This window comes from Panthera onca, chromosome E1 (assembly GCF_046562875.1).
Source record: "Panthera onca isolate mPanOnc1 chromosome E1, mPanOnc1 haplotype 2, whole genome shotgun sequence".
Lineage (NCBI taxonomy): Eukaryota > Metazoa > Chordata > Mammalia > Carnivora > Felidae > Panthera > Panthera onca.
The window spans coordinates 10,652,772-10,668,067 of record NC_138352.1 but is presented as its reverse complement, the minus strand read 5'-3'; the positions used below and the strand labels follow the sequence as shown (position 1 = coordinate 10,668,067).

General features: G+C 45.4%; 2 protein-coding genes across 4 annotated transcripts in view; one reads left to right on the top strand and one right to left on the bottom strand.

The window, feature by feature from the left end:
- Positions 1–4,499, bottom strand: part of SAP30BP (SAP30 binding protein) — a 37,242-nt gene extending 32,743 nt beyond the window's left edge. For 2 of the 3 annotated variants that reach the window (XM_060645374.3, XM_060645375.3), the window contains exons 1-2: positions 4,348–4,498; positions 2,245–2,354 (exon numbers count right to left, since the gene is read on the bottom strand). In XM_060645374.3, the coding sequence (XP_060501357.1) occupies positions 2,245–2,354; positions 4,348–4,453 (216 nt within the window). In that variant the 5' untranslated portion in view covers positions 4,454–4,498. Of the gene's footprint in view, positions 1–2,244; positions 2,355–4,347 lie in introns of all 3 variants that reach the window. The other variant, XM_060645373.3, reaches the window with a different exon arrangement.
- Positions 4,500–4,616: 117 nt separating this feature from the next.
- Positions 4,617–15,296, top strand: part of RECQL5 (RecQ like helicase 5) — a 35,549-nt gene continuing 24,869 nt past the window's right edge. The window contains exons 1-6 of the mRNA XM_060645387.3: positions 4,617–5,409; positions 6,455–6,576; positions 7,530–8,048; positions 8,763–8,868; positions 9,332–9,443; positions 10,648–10,810. Of these exons, the coding sequence (XP_060501370.1) occupies positions 5,289–5,409; positions 6,455–6,576; positions 7,530–8,048; positions 8,763–8,868; positions 9,332–9,443; positions 10,648–10,810 (1,143 nt within the window). The 5' untranslated portion in view covers positions 4,617–5,288. The remainder of the gene's footprint in view (positions 5,410–6,454; positions 6,577–7,529; positions 8,049–8,762; positions 8,869–9,331; positions 9,444–10,647; positions 10,811–15,296) is intronic.

The following is a 15,296-nucleotide window of genomic DNA, read 5'->3' as shown; positions in this document are numbered from 1 at the left end:
CTACAAGACAAAGAATTTAGAGGATTAAGCTTAAAGGAGTGGGCCTGAGGGTTCTCACATGCATAACTAGGGGCTGGAGTAACTTACCCAGCCTGGGCCATCCCACCAAGAACCCCTCCCCTGCCCTATGACCCAGAACTAGAGAAAGAGAAGGGGAGAAGGAGATGTTCCGGGGGTGGGGAGGGAGGACAGTAGCAGCTCAAAGTCGTTACTCCAGCAGTGCCACAGTCTACAGCGATGAAAATGCCTGAGATTAAAAATCACATATATAAAAATGGAAAAAGGCAGTCATGTTTCAGAAAAGAAGACCAGGCCCCACAGGATAAAAAGGGCATAGTGTTTTCAATGAAGTATCAATTATTTAAAACCAGGAACGTGAACCTTTCTTCCTTCTTTGACTTTCACACACACAAATACATTGGACTCAGATCTACCGTGACATTGTTCACGGTCGGAGTGCCATGACCCACGTATAACTACACCCCGGCACTCCAGCCCAGGAACATTCACAGCTACATGAACAGCAGGAAGACAGGCATCAAATGACCAGGGCAAGTGACCCAGGGAAGGACTAAAGAGCAACAGCCAGCCTTTCCTGGGTCTCAGCTGAGCAGACCCTGCCTCCATCCAGGCTCTCACAGAACTGCCACTGACCCGTTCTCCCCAGTCTTGTTCCTGATCCAAACAGCTTGCCTGACACAAAGCACCATGTGAACAAGGCATTCTCCAAAGCGTGCACTGGCCTCACACAAGCTAGCCCACCATTCCACTGAATGCCAGTGAAGGTCAACGATCAGCTACCCTATTAGGGAGCTATATCCACATCTGCTCCCAGAACACCCCAATGCACAAAAGCCTTTTAAGTTAACACCCAGGAAAAAAAATTAAGTTTCATTTGAAATTGCTTTTTTCAATCGAGCTACACCTTAACCCAAGCATAAATAGCGCCCCAGATGTTAACATAAACATCACCCGCGAGACTCGAACAGATTATACTGATGAGTTTGAGACTGAATTGTCCTGTCAGGTGCCAGTGAGTCCAAGGGTTTAAATGCAATCTCCATGATTTCCTTAAAATGAAATCAGTCACACCAAATAATCAGAGAAGTAGCTCAGCCAAAGACAATCACATTTTAGAACGTCTGTATTGGAATTTGATGAGAGGACTTTACTAGAATATGAAATAAAGTGTAAATATGATGAAAATTCTAAGCAAAGCCAATGTGGAACAACACTTCAGAAACACATCATGCAAAATTATTGAAGAAAACAGTTATGGTGTTAAGCCAGTATGTGTGCATGTAAGAAAGTCAGGAAAAGAAAACAATTTGCAAAGCTTTTCTAAACAATTTTAGTCAATTCTGAATCATCAGCATTAATGGTGGGGCTAAGGGCACGAAAATATCTTCCAAAAGAGCATCAAATACAAAACGCATTTTTGTTTCATTAGAAAGCATTTTAACGCTAACAATTACATATCAATGCATAAGAAAGCTTTCAAACAAATAATAAAGTACACTGTTTCAATTAACGGTGTTGCTAAAGAGCCAGACTCTATATCCAGATTTCACTTAGTATATCTTTGTGCTAAGCCCCCGCTTGAACCCTTGTTTTCTCTCTACTTTTAAATTCTGGCTCATGAGGTTCAGGTGATAGTATATCGACAGGCTTTCCGGTTAATTAAGACAGCTTTCTTTGTTGCCAGCACATATTAAACGTCAGGCAAGATTTGTGCTCAAGAACCAAAGGCACTCTGATAAAAAGTGCCAAGTAAGATGTCAAGAAAGAAGTTCAGAAGGATCAAACCAAAAATAAAAAGCTAAACAGTTTTCCTTCCTAATCTTTTTAATAAGCTGAAAGATTTAAACCAAGATTAAAAATAACACAGAGGTTTTTGCAGATATAAATAACAAATCAGTTAGGAGGAATGTGTTGTCACAAATGGAATAAATTATCTTAGCAAAGAAAATGAACATGAAACATTCTTTGATATCTGGGTTAAACAGAATAGTCCACTGTCTTTTCCCCCCAATTTCAATTCAAAAGTTAATACAAAATGGTCCAGATGAAAACAAATTTCGTTTTCAGTTTTCAACTGATACCAACAAAAAAAGGGGGGGAGGAGGGGAAGAGGGGGAAATGACGTTGGCCATGGAATGGAACACTGTCGGTACAGTTCAGAAAGTTTCTGACAAATGAAATGGTGCTTTGAACAACTCTGGATTTGGGAAGAGACTGACTTACCGACTGTTTGCTATTCTCATCCTCCTCTTCTTCATAACCATCTTCATCACCTCCAAGGCGAGAAAAGTCATCCTCTCCATAGGCCTCAGATACTAATCCACCTTTTTCCTCTGAAAGAGGGAAAAAGAAAAATGAATAAATGCATACAAAAATGAAAGACAACCTTTCAGTGGTTTGAATGGCCAGAACTATCTCTAAAGATCAAAGGGGAGCCTAAATCACCCGTGAATAGGCCCAGAAACTGCCTTCGGAAAGAGCACAATAGATAAAGTCATTAAAAGAACATGGAAGAAAACCAACTACTAAATCCTTTCTCTCATGCTTTTCTTTTTTTAAGTTTATTTATTTTGAGAGTCAGGGTGGAGGAGGGGCAGAGGGAGAGAACCCCAGGCAGGCTTTGTGCTGTCAGCGCAGAGCCTGATGCAGGGCTCAAGCTCATGAACCATGAGATCGTGACCTGAACTGAAACCAAGAGTTGGATCCTTAACCAACTGAGCCACCCAGGCACCGCCTTTCTCTCATGCTTCTAATCCACCTCGTATGCCAACTGAAGGCTTCTCTTCTCTGAACTATTACCGCACATTGTTTAAAAACCTCTTTATCTTAATTTTTTTTAATTTATTTTTTCTTTAGGGTGAGAGACAGCAAGGGAGGGGCAGAAGGAGAGAGAATCTTAAGCTTACACAGGGCTCGAGCTTATGACCCTGATATCATGACCTGAGCTGAAATCAAGAGTAGATGCTTAACCGACTGAGCCACTCAGGGGCCTGGAAAACCTTTTTTTTTTTTTAATTAAAAAAAATTTTTTTTAATGTTTTTATTTATTTTTGAGACAAAGAGACAGAGCATGAGCAGGGGAGGGGCAGAGAGAGGGAGACACAGAATCCGAAGCAGGCTCCAGGCTCTGAGCTGTCAGCACAGAGCCCGACGCGGGGCTCGAACCCACGTACCATGAGATCATGACCTGAGTCGAAGTCGGGCGCTTAACCGACTGAGCCACCCAGGCGCCCCTGGAAAACCTCTTTTGATATGTGTATCTCTACCTTGTATCCGAGGCACCAGAACTTGTCTTCTTATACAAGATAAAGACTCTGTTGCCGTCATTTTTGTGTTCTCCTTTAGGAACAGGAATTTTAACTGGGGGCACTGAGAGGGGTTCCCAATCATACCCACTTGAGAAGCAAAGTCTTCTATGTTTAAACCAAAACAAGCAACAACAAGAAAAATACAAAATGCTACAATTACTGGGAAACCACCAGAGAACCTCTTGACTGGAAGAGGGCATGCAAAACCGAGAGTAGCTAACCTCCAGATGAGGAAAGGAAGTCCTAGATATGTTAGGTAGCTTGCTGCCCTTTCTATGATGCCAAAGAAATCTGTTCCCATTTCCTAACGTTGTGATTCTCAACCTGAGCAGGGCAACAAAATCACTGATGGGCTTCAACAGCCTACAAAGTACTGGAATCACTGAAGAGTATTAAAAAGCTACAAAATGCCCAGATTCTACCCCAAATCTACAAATTACTCTCGCCAGCGAGACCAGATTTTTAAAAGCTCCAATATGAGTCTAGGGCACATTCCTAATGCAAAGTTATAAACTTAACAAGTTTATAACCCTCCATGGCAATGCTACAGTATAGCCAGCACAAATGTAAACACAGGTAGTTTTAGCAATGTTACCTTTCACTACAGCCATGGTCGCACTCTCCTGTAATGGTGTCTTAAAAGAGTCAAACCCAAAGACCTCCTCCCCCCAAAGCATCGCTCCCCCCATTACACAACGAGCCCAGAAGGAACAGGTGGTGGATCCGTAGCTTTGGATCCTCTCCATCTTTCGCCCATCCCTATGCCCAACACGATGCCCGGCATGGAGAAGACTTTCATTAAGTTACGGCAGAATAACCGAATCAACGGAAGGAGATGGTCCATTCTTACTCCAGGGCGTCCACGCTGTCCCAACCAGGGTCTCGATCGCGCTTCGGGGCTCCGGGGCCCGATACCTGGGGCACAATGACCATCTCTTTCCCTCCCGCCCTGCTAGGTGAGCAGCTTTCCGAGCAAGACACCTGATTCTCCCCTTCCAGCTCCCTACTCAGGCCTCACCAGCCGCGCTGCCCGCTGTTTCGACGCCAGCCTCGCCGTCGGACTCGGGCTCTGAATCTTCCGCGTAAACTGCCAGAGACGACAGAACATTCTTCTTCCCCGCCATCTTACTCCCGGCGCGCCTCAGTCTTATGACTCAAAGAAGCCGACTTCCGTGCGGAAAGGCGACTTTTCCCTATCCCAGGAGAACCCGCGCCGGTTCCTGACCAGAAACCAATCAAAACGGCCGTTTCTGGGCCTGGCCCCGCCCCTCCCGCCAGGCTGCCGTGACATCATCACTGCGCGACGGATGTAAGGTTGTGTGGGTTTTAGCTGACACTGAATCCCCAGCCTTTTGGCTTCTCAGAGTTTGGGGTGGTATATGGGGGTCTTCGAGTAGTTCCCGACCAGCGGGCAACAGCGGCCCGGCAAGAGTCCTTCGCTCCGGGGTGGCCCACCGCCAGCTCTGATATCTTGGGGTGAAGAGAGGGAGGGTTCGGCTGGGGAAGGGAGAAAAGAGCTAACGGGGGTTTAGAGGAAGAAAAGCGATGAGCTCTCCTCCAGGAGGTGGGAAGAAGGGGTCGGGGTAGAATGGCCGTGATAGCAGCACTTATAAAAGGAGCAGAAGGTGGATCTTAGAAAAACAATTCCATCTTCTCCAAAGGATTCCAAAGACATTTGTGTTTCTTCTCATGATCTGATTTCTAGCTCCGTGCCATACCGCGGCATGGCATAGTTCAATGTTTTTTATTTTCTTCAGCATAGAAGTGGACATGTTAATTGCCCAGGAATATGTTGCTTGAGGGTGTTCACCTGGAGCTATGTTACTTGGAAATAATATACTGCTTGAGAGTAATAAAGCAAATTTTACTTAGAGAAAAATAAGCAGTATTTTAAAAGCAGAACAGGGGGTTTTCATCGCAACCATATGCCTTAACTTTTGGCCACTGTCTATCGCTGAGATGAGCACCCACCCTTCTTTTGACCCTGAACGTCGAGTCCGGAGCACGTTGAAGAAGGTCTTTGGGTTTGACTCTTTTAAGACACCATTACAGGAGAGTGCGACCATGGCTGTAGTGAAAGGTAACATTGCTAAAACTACCTGTGTTTACATTTGTGCTGGCTATACTGTAGCATTGCCATGGAGGGTACCAACACTCTTTCTGACCCTTCCTACCTCCCCACTCTTGGTCCATAATTATTGCTGGAAATCTTGTAGATTTGTCACTTAAAACTTGCGGTTTTATTGGTAGAATCACCCAGCTGTTCTGGTTCTTACATTTCATAGCTAGAGCTGCAGATTGTCTTTGAAAGCAGTTCATAGATTTCAGTTCAAGTTCGTTTGTGTGTAGGCAGTAGTGGGAGTGGCAGGAATGGCCTAATCCAGTCTTTGACCTTCTAAGCCCTTTGTTGAAGATTGAGTGGTCTCCGTCCCAAATAGGGAAGGAAGGAGTAATAATATTATAAATCTGATACATATTGACAATGGAGGTTATCAAGAGGGTAGTAACAATGTAACATTAATTACATTGTAACATTTATAAACAAGTCTTTTTTTTAATTTTTAAAAATGTTTTATTTATTTTTGAGAGAGAGAGAGAGAGAGAGAGAGCCAGTGGGGGAGGGGCAGAGAAAGAGGGAGACACAGAATCTGAAGCAGGTTCCAGGCTCTGAGCTGTCAGTACAGAGCCTGATGCGGGGCTCGAACCCACAAACTGTGACCTGAGCCAAAGTTGGACGCTTAACTGACTGAGCCACCCAGGCGTCCCTATGCAAAAGTCTTCTAAGTGATGTGGCTTCCATGTCTCCACAGGTATACCCACTCCATCTAGAAGTATTCAACTTTCATGGCTGTTTAATTCAATCATCCATATCCCAACAGACTCAGACTTTTCACCCTTATGGTTGTCATTGCCATTACTAGAAATGGTTTGTGCCCATTTCCAAATCTCTCTGGATCTCTGTCCTTAGCACAAGAAGGATGGGAAGGAAATTAGCATTATTACCTTTACATGTGCCACTCTGCTAGGCGCTTTCCCTACAGTCTCATTTAGTTTTCAGCAGCCTTGACAAGGAAAAAGATAAAAGGCAGGAAGCATTTAGATATCATTATCTTGTATTTTTTCAGGTGACAAGGATGTGTTTGTGTGCATGCCCACAGGGGCAGGAAAATCCCTCTGCTATCAGCTTCCTGCTGTGTTGGCCAAAGGCATCACCATTGTAATCTCTCCACTCATTGCTTTGATTCAGGTGAGCCTTAGGGGGATGAAGATAGTAACCCAAAAAGTTTAGGGGAAGGTGGGCCTTTTTGTTTGTTTGGTTTTGGCTTTTGTTTTGTTTTGTTTTGTTTTCCAGCTGGGAATGTCATGTCTCATTTGTTTGGTCTTTGGCCTTTTATTTCCTTTGATTTGCCTATTTTCCTTTCTATATCAGGTTTCTGAATTGTCCAAATGTGTCATCATCGCCACTAGTGCATATCACTCTGGCAGGTTATGAATGAGTTTTCTGTATTTTGATGGCCCAGAGTCTCTCCTTTGTTACCTTTCACCCAGAGGAGTGTGGAGATGTTATCTGTATACACATAGACACTGTGTCATGTACACACATGGGCACTCTTGACAGGATAGAAGATGCAGACGGGCAGAGAGCTAAAATGATATAAACTGATTGGGATGTTGTCAGCATCTGCTCTGCCCCTCTGGCTATATTTAAGGCTTGCAGATGGGCTGATAGAATCAGAAATGAGGAAGTGTGGCTATGTGGTTAAGAGTCATCCACCATGAAGAGAAACGGAATAACAGTGCTTCAGTGCTTCGTGAGTTTCACGAGGTCTCAGGCTTTGTGCTGAGTGCCTTAGGTGCATTCACTTCACCTCTGCAGTGTAAAATTTCACTTAATGCTAACAACTATCCTATTAGATAGTTACCAGTTTTACAAGAGGGAGGGATGGGGAGAGAGAGAGAGAGAACTGAGTCTCAGAGGCTAAGAGCCAGTCAAAGAGCATGTGGCGATTAAGTGAGCCAGGTCTGTCTGTCTCCAGAGCCTGTGCTGTCACCCACTTCACCCTCTGAACTTTTTGTATGCAGAGAGAAGACCTTGGAGGTTGGGGGGAGGGCATTTATGGCTGGGAGATGCCCAGCGAGTTAAGATGACATTTACCACTGTGTCCTCCGCTCTGTGGCCTGTTTCCCTTCTTCCCTCAGGACCAGGTGGACCACTTGCTGGCCCTGAAGGTACGAGTGAGTTCTCTGAACTCAAAGCTCTCAGCACAGGAAAAGAAGGAGCTGCTCTCGGACCTGGAGCAAGAAAAGCCACAGACCAAACTTCTGTACATCACACCGGAGATGGCGGCTTCGGCCTCCTTCCAGCCTACCCTGAACTCACTGCTGTCCCGCCACCTGCTCTCCTACCTGGTGGTGGATGAAGCTCATTGCGTTTCCCAGTGGGGGCATGACTTCCGTCCTGACTACTTGCGTCTGGGTACCCTCCGTTCCCGCCTGGCACATGCCCCGTGTGTGGCTCTGACTGCCACAGCCACCCCGCAGGTCCAAGAGGATGTGTTTGCTGCCCTGCACCTGAAGCAACCGGTTGCCACTTTCAAGACTCCCTGCTTTCGGGCCAACCTCTTCTATGATGTGCAGTTCAAAGAACTGCTTTCTGATCCCTATGGAAACCTGAAGGACTTCTGTCTTAAGGCTCTTGGACAGAAGACTGCTAAAGGGGTGAGGGCCCTGAGGGCGGGGGGGGCGGGGGCGAGAGGGGGGCCAAGATGCCTCGAGAGCAGCGAGCTGGTATCTTGCAGTGTAGAGGTGGATGTTGGTTTTCTAGGACCTTTGCTTTTTCTCGCTGCTTTAGCCAGAACTAGCTGCCGCCTCTTAAAACTTGCACTCTGAGAGTTGTTCCTTTGGTTTCCTGGCATTATTCCTCTTAATGGAGTCCCCTTGTCCTGACATTCTCCTGTGGGAGGTGAGCAGCCAACCCTGAGTGAGGCCTTTGCAGACCTATCCAAGGCTTCAGGACAAGAAGCAGAGGAGTTAGATGGGTTATGGTTTTGAGCTGCTTGATTACAGAGTGGTAGAGCCCTGCTGGTGGCCTGCCTCAGAGGAGCCTGTGAGACTGACATGAGAAGGAGGGAAACCTTCTTCTTCTTCTTTTTTTAATGTTTATTTATTTTTGAGAGAGAGAGAGAAGGGGAAGGACAGAGAGAGAGGGGGAGAAAGAGAATCCCAGGCAGTCTCTGTGAAGCAGGCTCTGAGGGGCTCGAACTCACGAACTGTGAGATCATGACCTGAGCTGAAATCAGGAGTCAGATGCTTAACCAACTGAGTCACCCAGGCACTCCAGAGCAAAAGCTTCTTTTAAAGCAGTCCACAGTATAATGGGCAGATTGTTCTTTCTTCTCAATGCTCACTGTCTTCCCATGTCTCCTCATCCAGTCACTCTCTGGCTGCGGCATTGTCTACTGCAGGACCAGAGAGGCTTGCGAGCAGCTGGCAACGGAGCTCAGTTACAGGGGCGTGAATGCCAAGGCATACCACGCAGGTAAGGGGCGCCTGGGCCGTGTGCTCCTCTTCCCTCTCAGAGGCCCCTCAGTGGGTCTCTTGTTCTTTAAAGATCCTGGATAATCAGATGGCCCGTCATCTTTTTCCAGATACCCAGACAGAGCTAAAGCAATTCACTTACGTCCACAAAAAGGAGTCTAGACACAAATAAGATCTAAAATGAGGACTGTGACTCCTGAAGTCCTTTTCTCACCCTGAGCCCTCCCAGCAGCAAGTGATGAGTTTTTCTAAGTCTAGGTATTGGTGTTGTAGAGAGAGCACAGGTTTTAAAGGCCAGTGGACTGAGGTTTGAATCTTGGCTTAACACTTACTGAGCGCTGTGTGCCACACAGCTGGTAAGTGATGGACTGAAGGTGTGTGTGCAGCACCCAGGGCAGGGTCAAGCCCAAGGCAGATCCCGAGGAAGATGTGGGTTCCCTCTGACACCTTGCCCTCATTTACAGGGCTGAAGCCTTCTGAGAGAACACTGGTGCAGAACGACTGGATGGAGGAGAAGGTTCCTGTCATTGTTGCAACCATTAGTTTTGGAATGGGAGTGGATAAAGCCAATGTCAGGTGAGTGATGGTTCTTGCCTTTCTTTCCCAGTCCAGGCCCTGGCTCTGGTGGGTTGCCTGGTGCTGTGCCTCAAGGAGCAAGTCCATAGGCTCCTTCTGGGGCCCCAGAAGAGAGTGCCTGGTGCACAGCCCACATGGTGACAGGTGCTGTGCAGCCTACTCCCAGGTGACTGCATCGCAGGGTTCTGTCATCCCCCAGGAGAGGGCAGCACACAGGCCATCAGGCCCATCCGTAACGCAGCATGTGCATCTGGCACATGGTCCCTGTGAGGGGGTGGAATGAACTGTCTTAAGCTGCTCCCTGTGGGATATCAAAGTCAGTGTCTTATTCCCAGCCTTCCTTGTTACTGCTTTTTGACAGTCTAGAAGAGATGGGTGGGGCTCACCCCACCCAGCCTTCTAGTACCACCCTGGCAACTCTTGGGAAGTCTTTATCTCTAGCCCCCCCCCCCCCATCTTCCAGAGACATTTTGCGCTACAGCCTAAAGCCGTCTGCTGTCATTAACACCAACAATAATGCTTTGTATGATGTACAGAGCACTTGGGCATATACATGATCTCATTAAGACTCACAGGGACTCTGAGTTGGTCAGTGGAGGAATGAGTCTGTGCGCTTACATTTGAGAGAACACAGGCTTTGGAATCTGAGTTTGGACGCTGGGGCTGCGGTGGCTTGTTGGGGGCCAACTTTGAAGTCAGACACCCGTAGGCCCAAATCTTAACCCCTGCTGTCCCCTTGCTATTTCACCTTGTATACATTTTCCTGAATCTCAAGTTCATTGTCTATAAAACAGGGTTACCTCACCTTATAGCAACTGTAAAATTAAACGAGACAAATAGATAAACTGGCTCATAGTAGGTGTTTAATAATGTTATCCCTTTCTCTCTTCAAAGAGGTTAAAGGATTACTCGAGGTTGGGCAGTTCATTAGTGGCCTACTCTTGTTGCTTTAAGCCCAGTGCTTTTGCCTCTGGGCCTCTGTGAGTGTTTTTGGTTTCTCATGTGCTGGAATTGCCCCCCTTAACTCTGCTGTGGCCTCTAACCTGAGCCGTTCCACGGCCGGGAGGCCTGCTGATGGGGTGCAGGGGTCTTGGCCACATTTACTTGGAAGCTGCTAGCCTCCCTGCTCCTGGTCACTGTGGAGACCTCTTCCCCTCGTCTCTTCTGCCACAGCTCATGCCGCTCATCCCTTTGGATCCTACAGGTTTGTTGCCCACTGGAATATTGCCAAGTCTATGGCTGGGTACTACCAAGAGTCCGGCCGGGCTGGCAGGGACGGGAAGCCTTCCTGCTGCCGTCTGTATTACTCCAGGAATGACAGGGACCAAGTCAGTTTTCTGATCAGAAAGGAAGTCGCAAAACTCCAGGTAGGTCCTGGGCAGCCTGGACCCTTTTCATCCAAACCCCCCGCTCTCCAGTTTCATGTAGCTTATTTTTGAACCCAGGTAGAGCTTGTGTAAGCTACAGGGGTGCTCCTGGGGTTAGAAGGTATAGCGGGGGGGGGGGGGGTGGGGGGGGGGTGGGAATGGTATACTGGTGAATAGACAGCTTACAACAGCTGGGTTAGACCTTTCCATTTATATGCGCAGTCTTTTGTGTGCCCGTTATTTTGCATAGTCAAGATCAATCCTGCTTTAATTAGCATCGTTACACAAGCATTTTCCCATATTGTTGAAAGTTCTTTGTTTTTGTTCTCAGTTGTTTTGTTTCGTTTTACGGGTTGTACATGTTTTGCACAGAGCCTAGAAATAGATCCAAGTACATAAGTGAGCTTGATGTATGAGAGGTGGCATTATAAATCAACAGGAGAAGGATGAACTGTTGAATGACTGGTGCTGGAAAAAGATAAGATCAGATACTTATTTCCTCTACCATACACATATAAGTTATGGGTGGATTAAAGAATTCAAAAAAAAGCTGTAAAATTGGGGGAAGATATCTTTGTTTCTTTGACAAAGGGAAGAGCATGTCAAGATTTTAAAAGTGGAGACTATGAAAGAAGATGTGATCTGTTTGACTCAATTCAAACAAAAAATTTCCATATAACGAGAAATACCACTAACAAAGTGAAAAAAATGATCCATTGTCGGGGAAGAGATTTGCAATATACATAATTGACTGAATACACAGAGAAGTCCTACAGGTAAATCTGTAAAAGGCAGACAACTGCAGAGCAAAAAATGTGAATTTCACAAAAAAGAGGAAACCAGGGTATCTAACAAAGGTATAAAGACTCGCTCAACCTCCCTTAGGAATCAGAGAAATGCGAAGGAGATGAGCTGTCGCTTTATGCCTGTCACACTGGCAAAAACGTACAGCATCTGTATAATCACTGCGGGCCAGGATGTGGGGAAAGGGGAATGCATGATGTCAGGAAGATGAACTGGTATGGCTGCTTTGAAGAGAGACGAGGTGATACCTATAGCGAGAGGGTACTGGTGCTCTGTGAGTCAGTAATTCCACTTCTAGGTAGACAAGTTGTCATGTGTACAAGGATGTACGTGTACGAGGCCATACAGGGATGTTTGCTGCAACTCCCGCATAATGAACTCTTTCTTCCTCCTTAGGGTATGGGATAAATAGGCTTAGTCACACAGTGGAATAGGCTAGAGCAGTTGAAAATGACACAGTAAATCTGCATTAATCAACATGGATAAAGTCACCCAAAGCATAATTTGTGAGGCTACAAATGGCTACATGTAGACTTTCCTCATAAGAACGGTGGGACCCAAGTACTTCTGTCTGATGTCTACCAAATGACAGTAAGAGGACAAAAATATATATAAACCCACAGGGACAAGGGGAACAAAAGACAAGATACCAGCAGGTAGAAATATCAACAGATGTCTGTCTAGAAAACCCCAGACTCTACTGGAAATCTATTAGAATTCATAAGGAAACCTGGCAAAGTGGCTGAATGAAAGGGAAATACTTTAAAAAGCCTAGCTTTTCTCCACATTACCATGAATACCTAGGAGTGGAAATGAAAAAATATTTAGTTTGCAAAAATGAAACTTATAAAATACCTAGAAGTAAATGTTACAGGCCGTTAACAAGAGACATTTTTTTTTTTAAAGCTTCTCATGTGCTTTTGATGTATAGCCAGGGAGGAGGACTACTGATTTGAAGAAAACTGGTATCTCATTGAAAGAAAACAAGCTCTGAGCAGGTACCAAAAGTGAGTGAGAAGTATAAAACTGTCAGTTCTCCTCACAGTTAATATAAATGAAGTTCCAGTTGAAATCCCAAAAGACTTCTGTTGGGAAGTAGAATCTTAGAATTCGTATGAAAGAATAAGAGCCCAAGAACAGCCAGGAAAAGTCTTAAGAGCAAGAATGGTGAAGGCGACGAGCTTAACCCAGTGTCAGAACATGCTGGGATGCGGCTATAACCAAATCCACGTAGTAGACTAAAGTGGTAGCACAGACAAGAGAATTAGACATAAGTCCCAGAATGGGGCTCCTGGGTGGCTCAGTTGGTTAAGCGTCTGAGTCTTGATTGCAGCTCAGGTCGTGATCTCACAGTTTGTGGGTTTGAACCCCATGTGCTGACAGTTCAGAGCTTGCTTGGGATTCTCTCTCCCTCTCTCTTTACCCCTCCCCCACTCACATGCTCTGTCTCTCAAATAAATAAACTTAAAAAAAAATTACTTTTATGTTTGACACAGTTTTCCTTCCTTCCTTCCTTTCTGTAGAGAGAGCAAGCCAGCAGGGGAGAGGAGCAGAGGGAGAGATAGTCTTAAGCAAGCTCCATGCTCAGCGCGGAGCCTGATGCAGGGCTCAGTCCCACGATCATACCTGAGCTGAAATCAGCCGCCACATGCTCAGCCAACTAAGCCACCCAGGTACCCTGCATCCGACTCGACTTCAGTTCAGGTCATGATCTAAGGGTTGTGGGATCAAGCCCTGCATCAGGCTCCATGCTGAGTGCGAAGCCTGCTTAAGATTCTCTCTCTCACTCCCTCTGCCCCTCTTCCCCACTTGTGCACTCTCAAAAAAAAAAAAAAAAATTAATGTTAATGATGAAAGAAATGAGTCCCAAAACATGTGAGAGTTTAATATTTGATGAAGCCGATAGTTCAGTTTAATGGAAAACAAAGGGATCGTCTAGTGGGTGGTGCTGACATCCCTCTGGAGTAAAATAAAAGTGCTCCATTTGGCACCTTATATAGAAGGCAGATTAAGGACCTACATGTAAAAAATAAACAATATTTTACAAGAGACTTTATTCCAGTGTGTAACCTTAGGCTTGAAATAGTTTTGTACTGAAAATTAGAAACTCAGAAATCTATCTTTTTTTTTTTTTAATTTTTTTTTTTTCAACGTTTTTTATTTATTTTTGGGACAGAGAGACAGAGCATGAACGGGGGAGGGGCAGAGAGAGAGGGAGACACAGAATCGGAAACAGGCTCCAGGCTCCGAGCCATCAGCCCAGAGCCCGACGCGGGGCTCGAACTCACAGACCGCGAGATCGTGACCTGGCTGAAGTCGGACGCTTAACCGACTGCGCCACCCAGGCGCCCCTCAGAAATCTATCTTAAAAAAAAAAGTATTTTAATTGAAGTTCTTGAACTTCTGTAAATCCTCGACCCATGAAAAAGAATGTATGTGGCAAAAGATACCATAAACAAAGCCCGTAGATAAACAGATCTGGAAAACTAGTTACTGTAAAACCCATACCAGAGGTTGAAGTTGAGGATAAATGGAGAGCTTTCACCAACAGGAAGAAGCAAAGTGTATGAAAGCAAGTTCCCAGAAAAGCTCAGCCAAACGGCACGTCCAGAGATGTTCAAATTCAATAATAATCAGGTAAATGCAAATTAAAGTGACACACTTGTGAAAGGGCTCTAACACTTGTTGCTTGGGGCATGTGCAGGAGAGGGCTTGCACTTTGCCAGGAGAAAAAGGAAGTGTTTGCAGTCTTGGGGAAGCACTCTAGGAGTATTATTACTCTTTAACATACAGGTACCCTTGACCCCAGATACCCTGTTTCTGGGATCAGATCACCTGAAATAAAAGTGGCAATGCACAGGCTCATGTGCTCAAGGGCCTGTGTGGTAGCATTGGTCATGAGGACTGCAGCTGGGGAACAAATTAAATACCCAGCCACAAGCAGTGATGAAATTATAGTACATGCTCACTATGGGGCCATAGACATAGCTGAGGGCCCAGGAGAGCTCGTATCTTGCTTTAAAAAAAAACAACAACGTTTCCCATGCACCCCAGTGTTTACAGCAGCAATGTTTACAGTCAACAATAGCCACAGTGTGGCCCAAATGTCCACTGACTGATGAATGAATAAAGAAGATGTATTTTTTATTTTTTATTTTAAAAAATTTTTCTTAACGTTTATTCATTTTTTGGTAGAGAAAGACACAGAGCTTGAGTGGGGGAGGGACAGAGAGAGAAGGAGACACAGAATCCGAAGCAAGCCCCAGGCTCTGAACTGACAGGACAGAGCCTGACGCAGGTCTCAAACTCATGGACTGTGAGATCATGACCTGAGCTGAAGTCGGACGCTTAACCGACTGAGCCACCCAGGCGCCCCAGAAGATGTGGTATTTATATACAGTGGAATATTACTTGGAAATCAAAAATAATAAGTCTTGCCATTTACAACAACGTGGATGGAACTAGAGTGTATTATGCTAAGCAAAATAAGTCAGAGAAAGATAAATGCCATGTGATTTCACTCACACGTGGAATTTAAGAAATACAACAGATGAACATAGGGGAAGGGAAGGAAAAATAAGATAAAAAGAGAGAGGGAGGCCATGAGAATCTTAAATACAGAAAACAAACAGGGTTGCTGGAGAGGTGCTGGGTGGGGGGATGGGCTAAATAGAAGATGGGC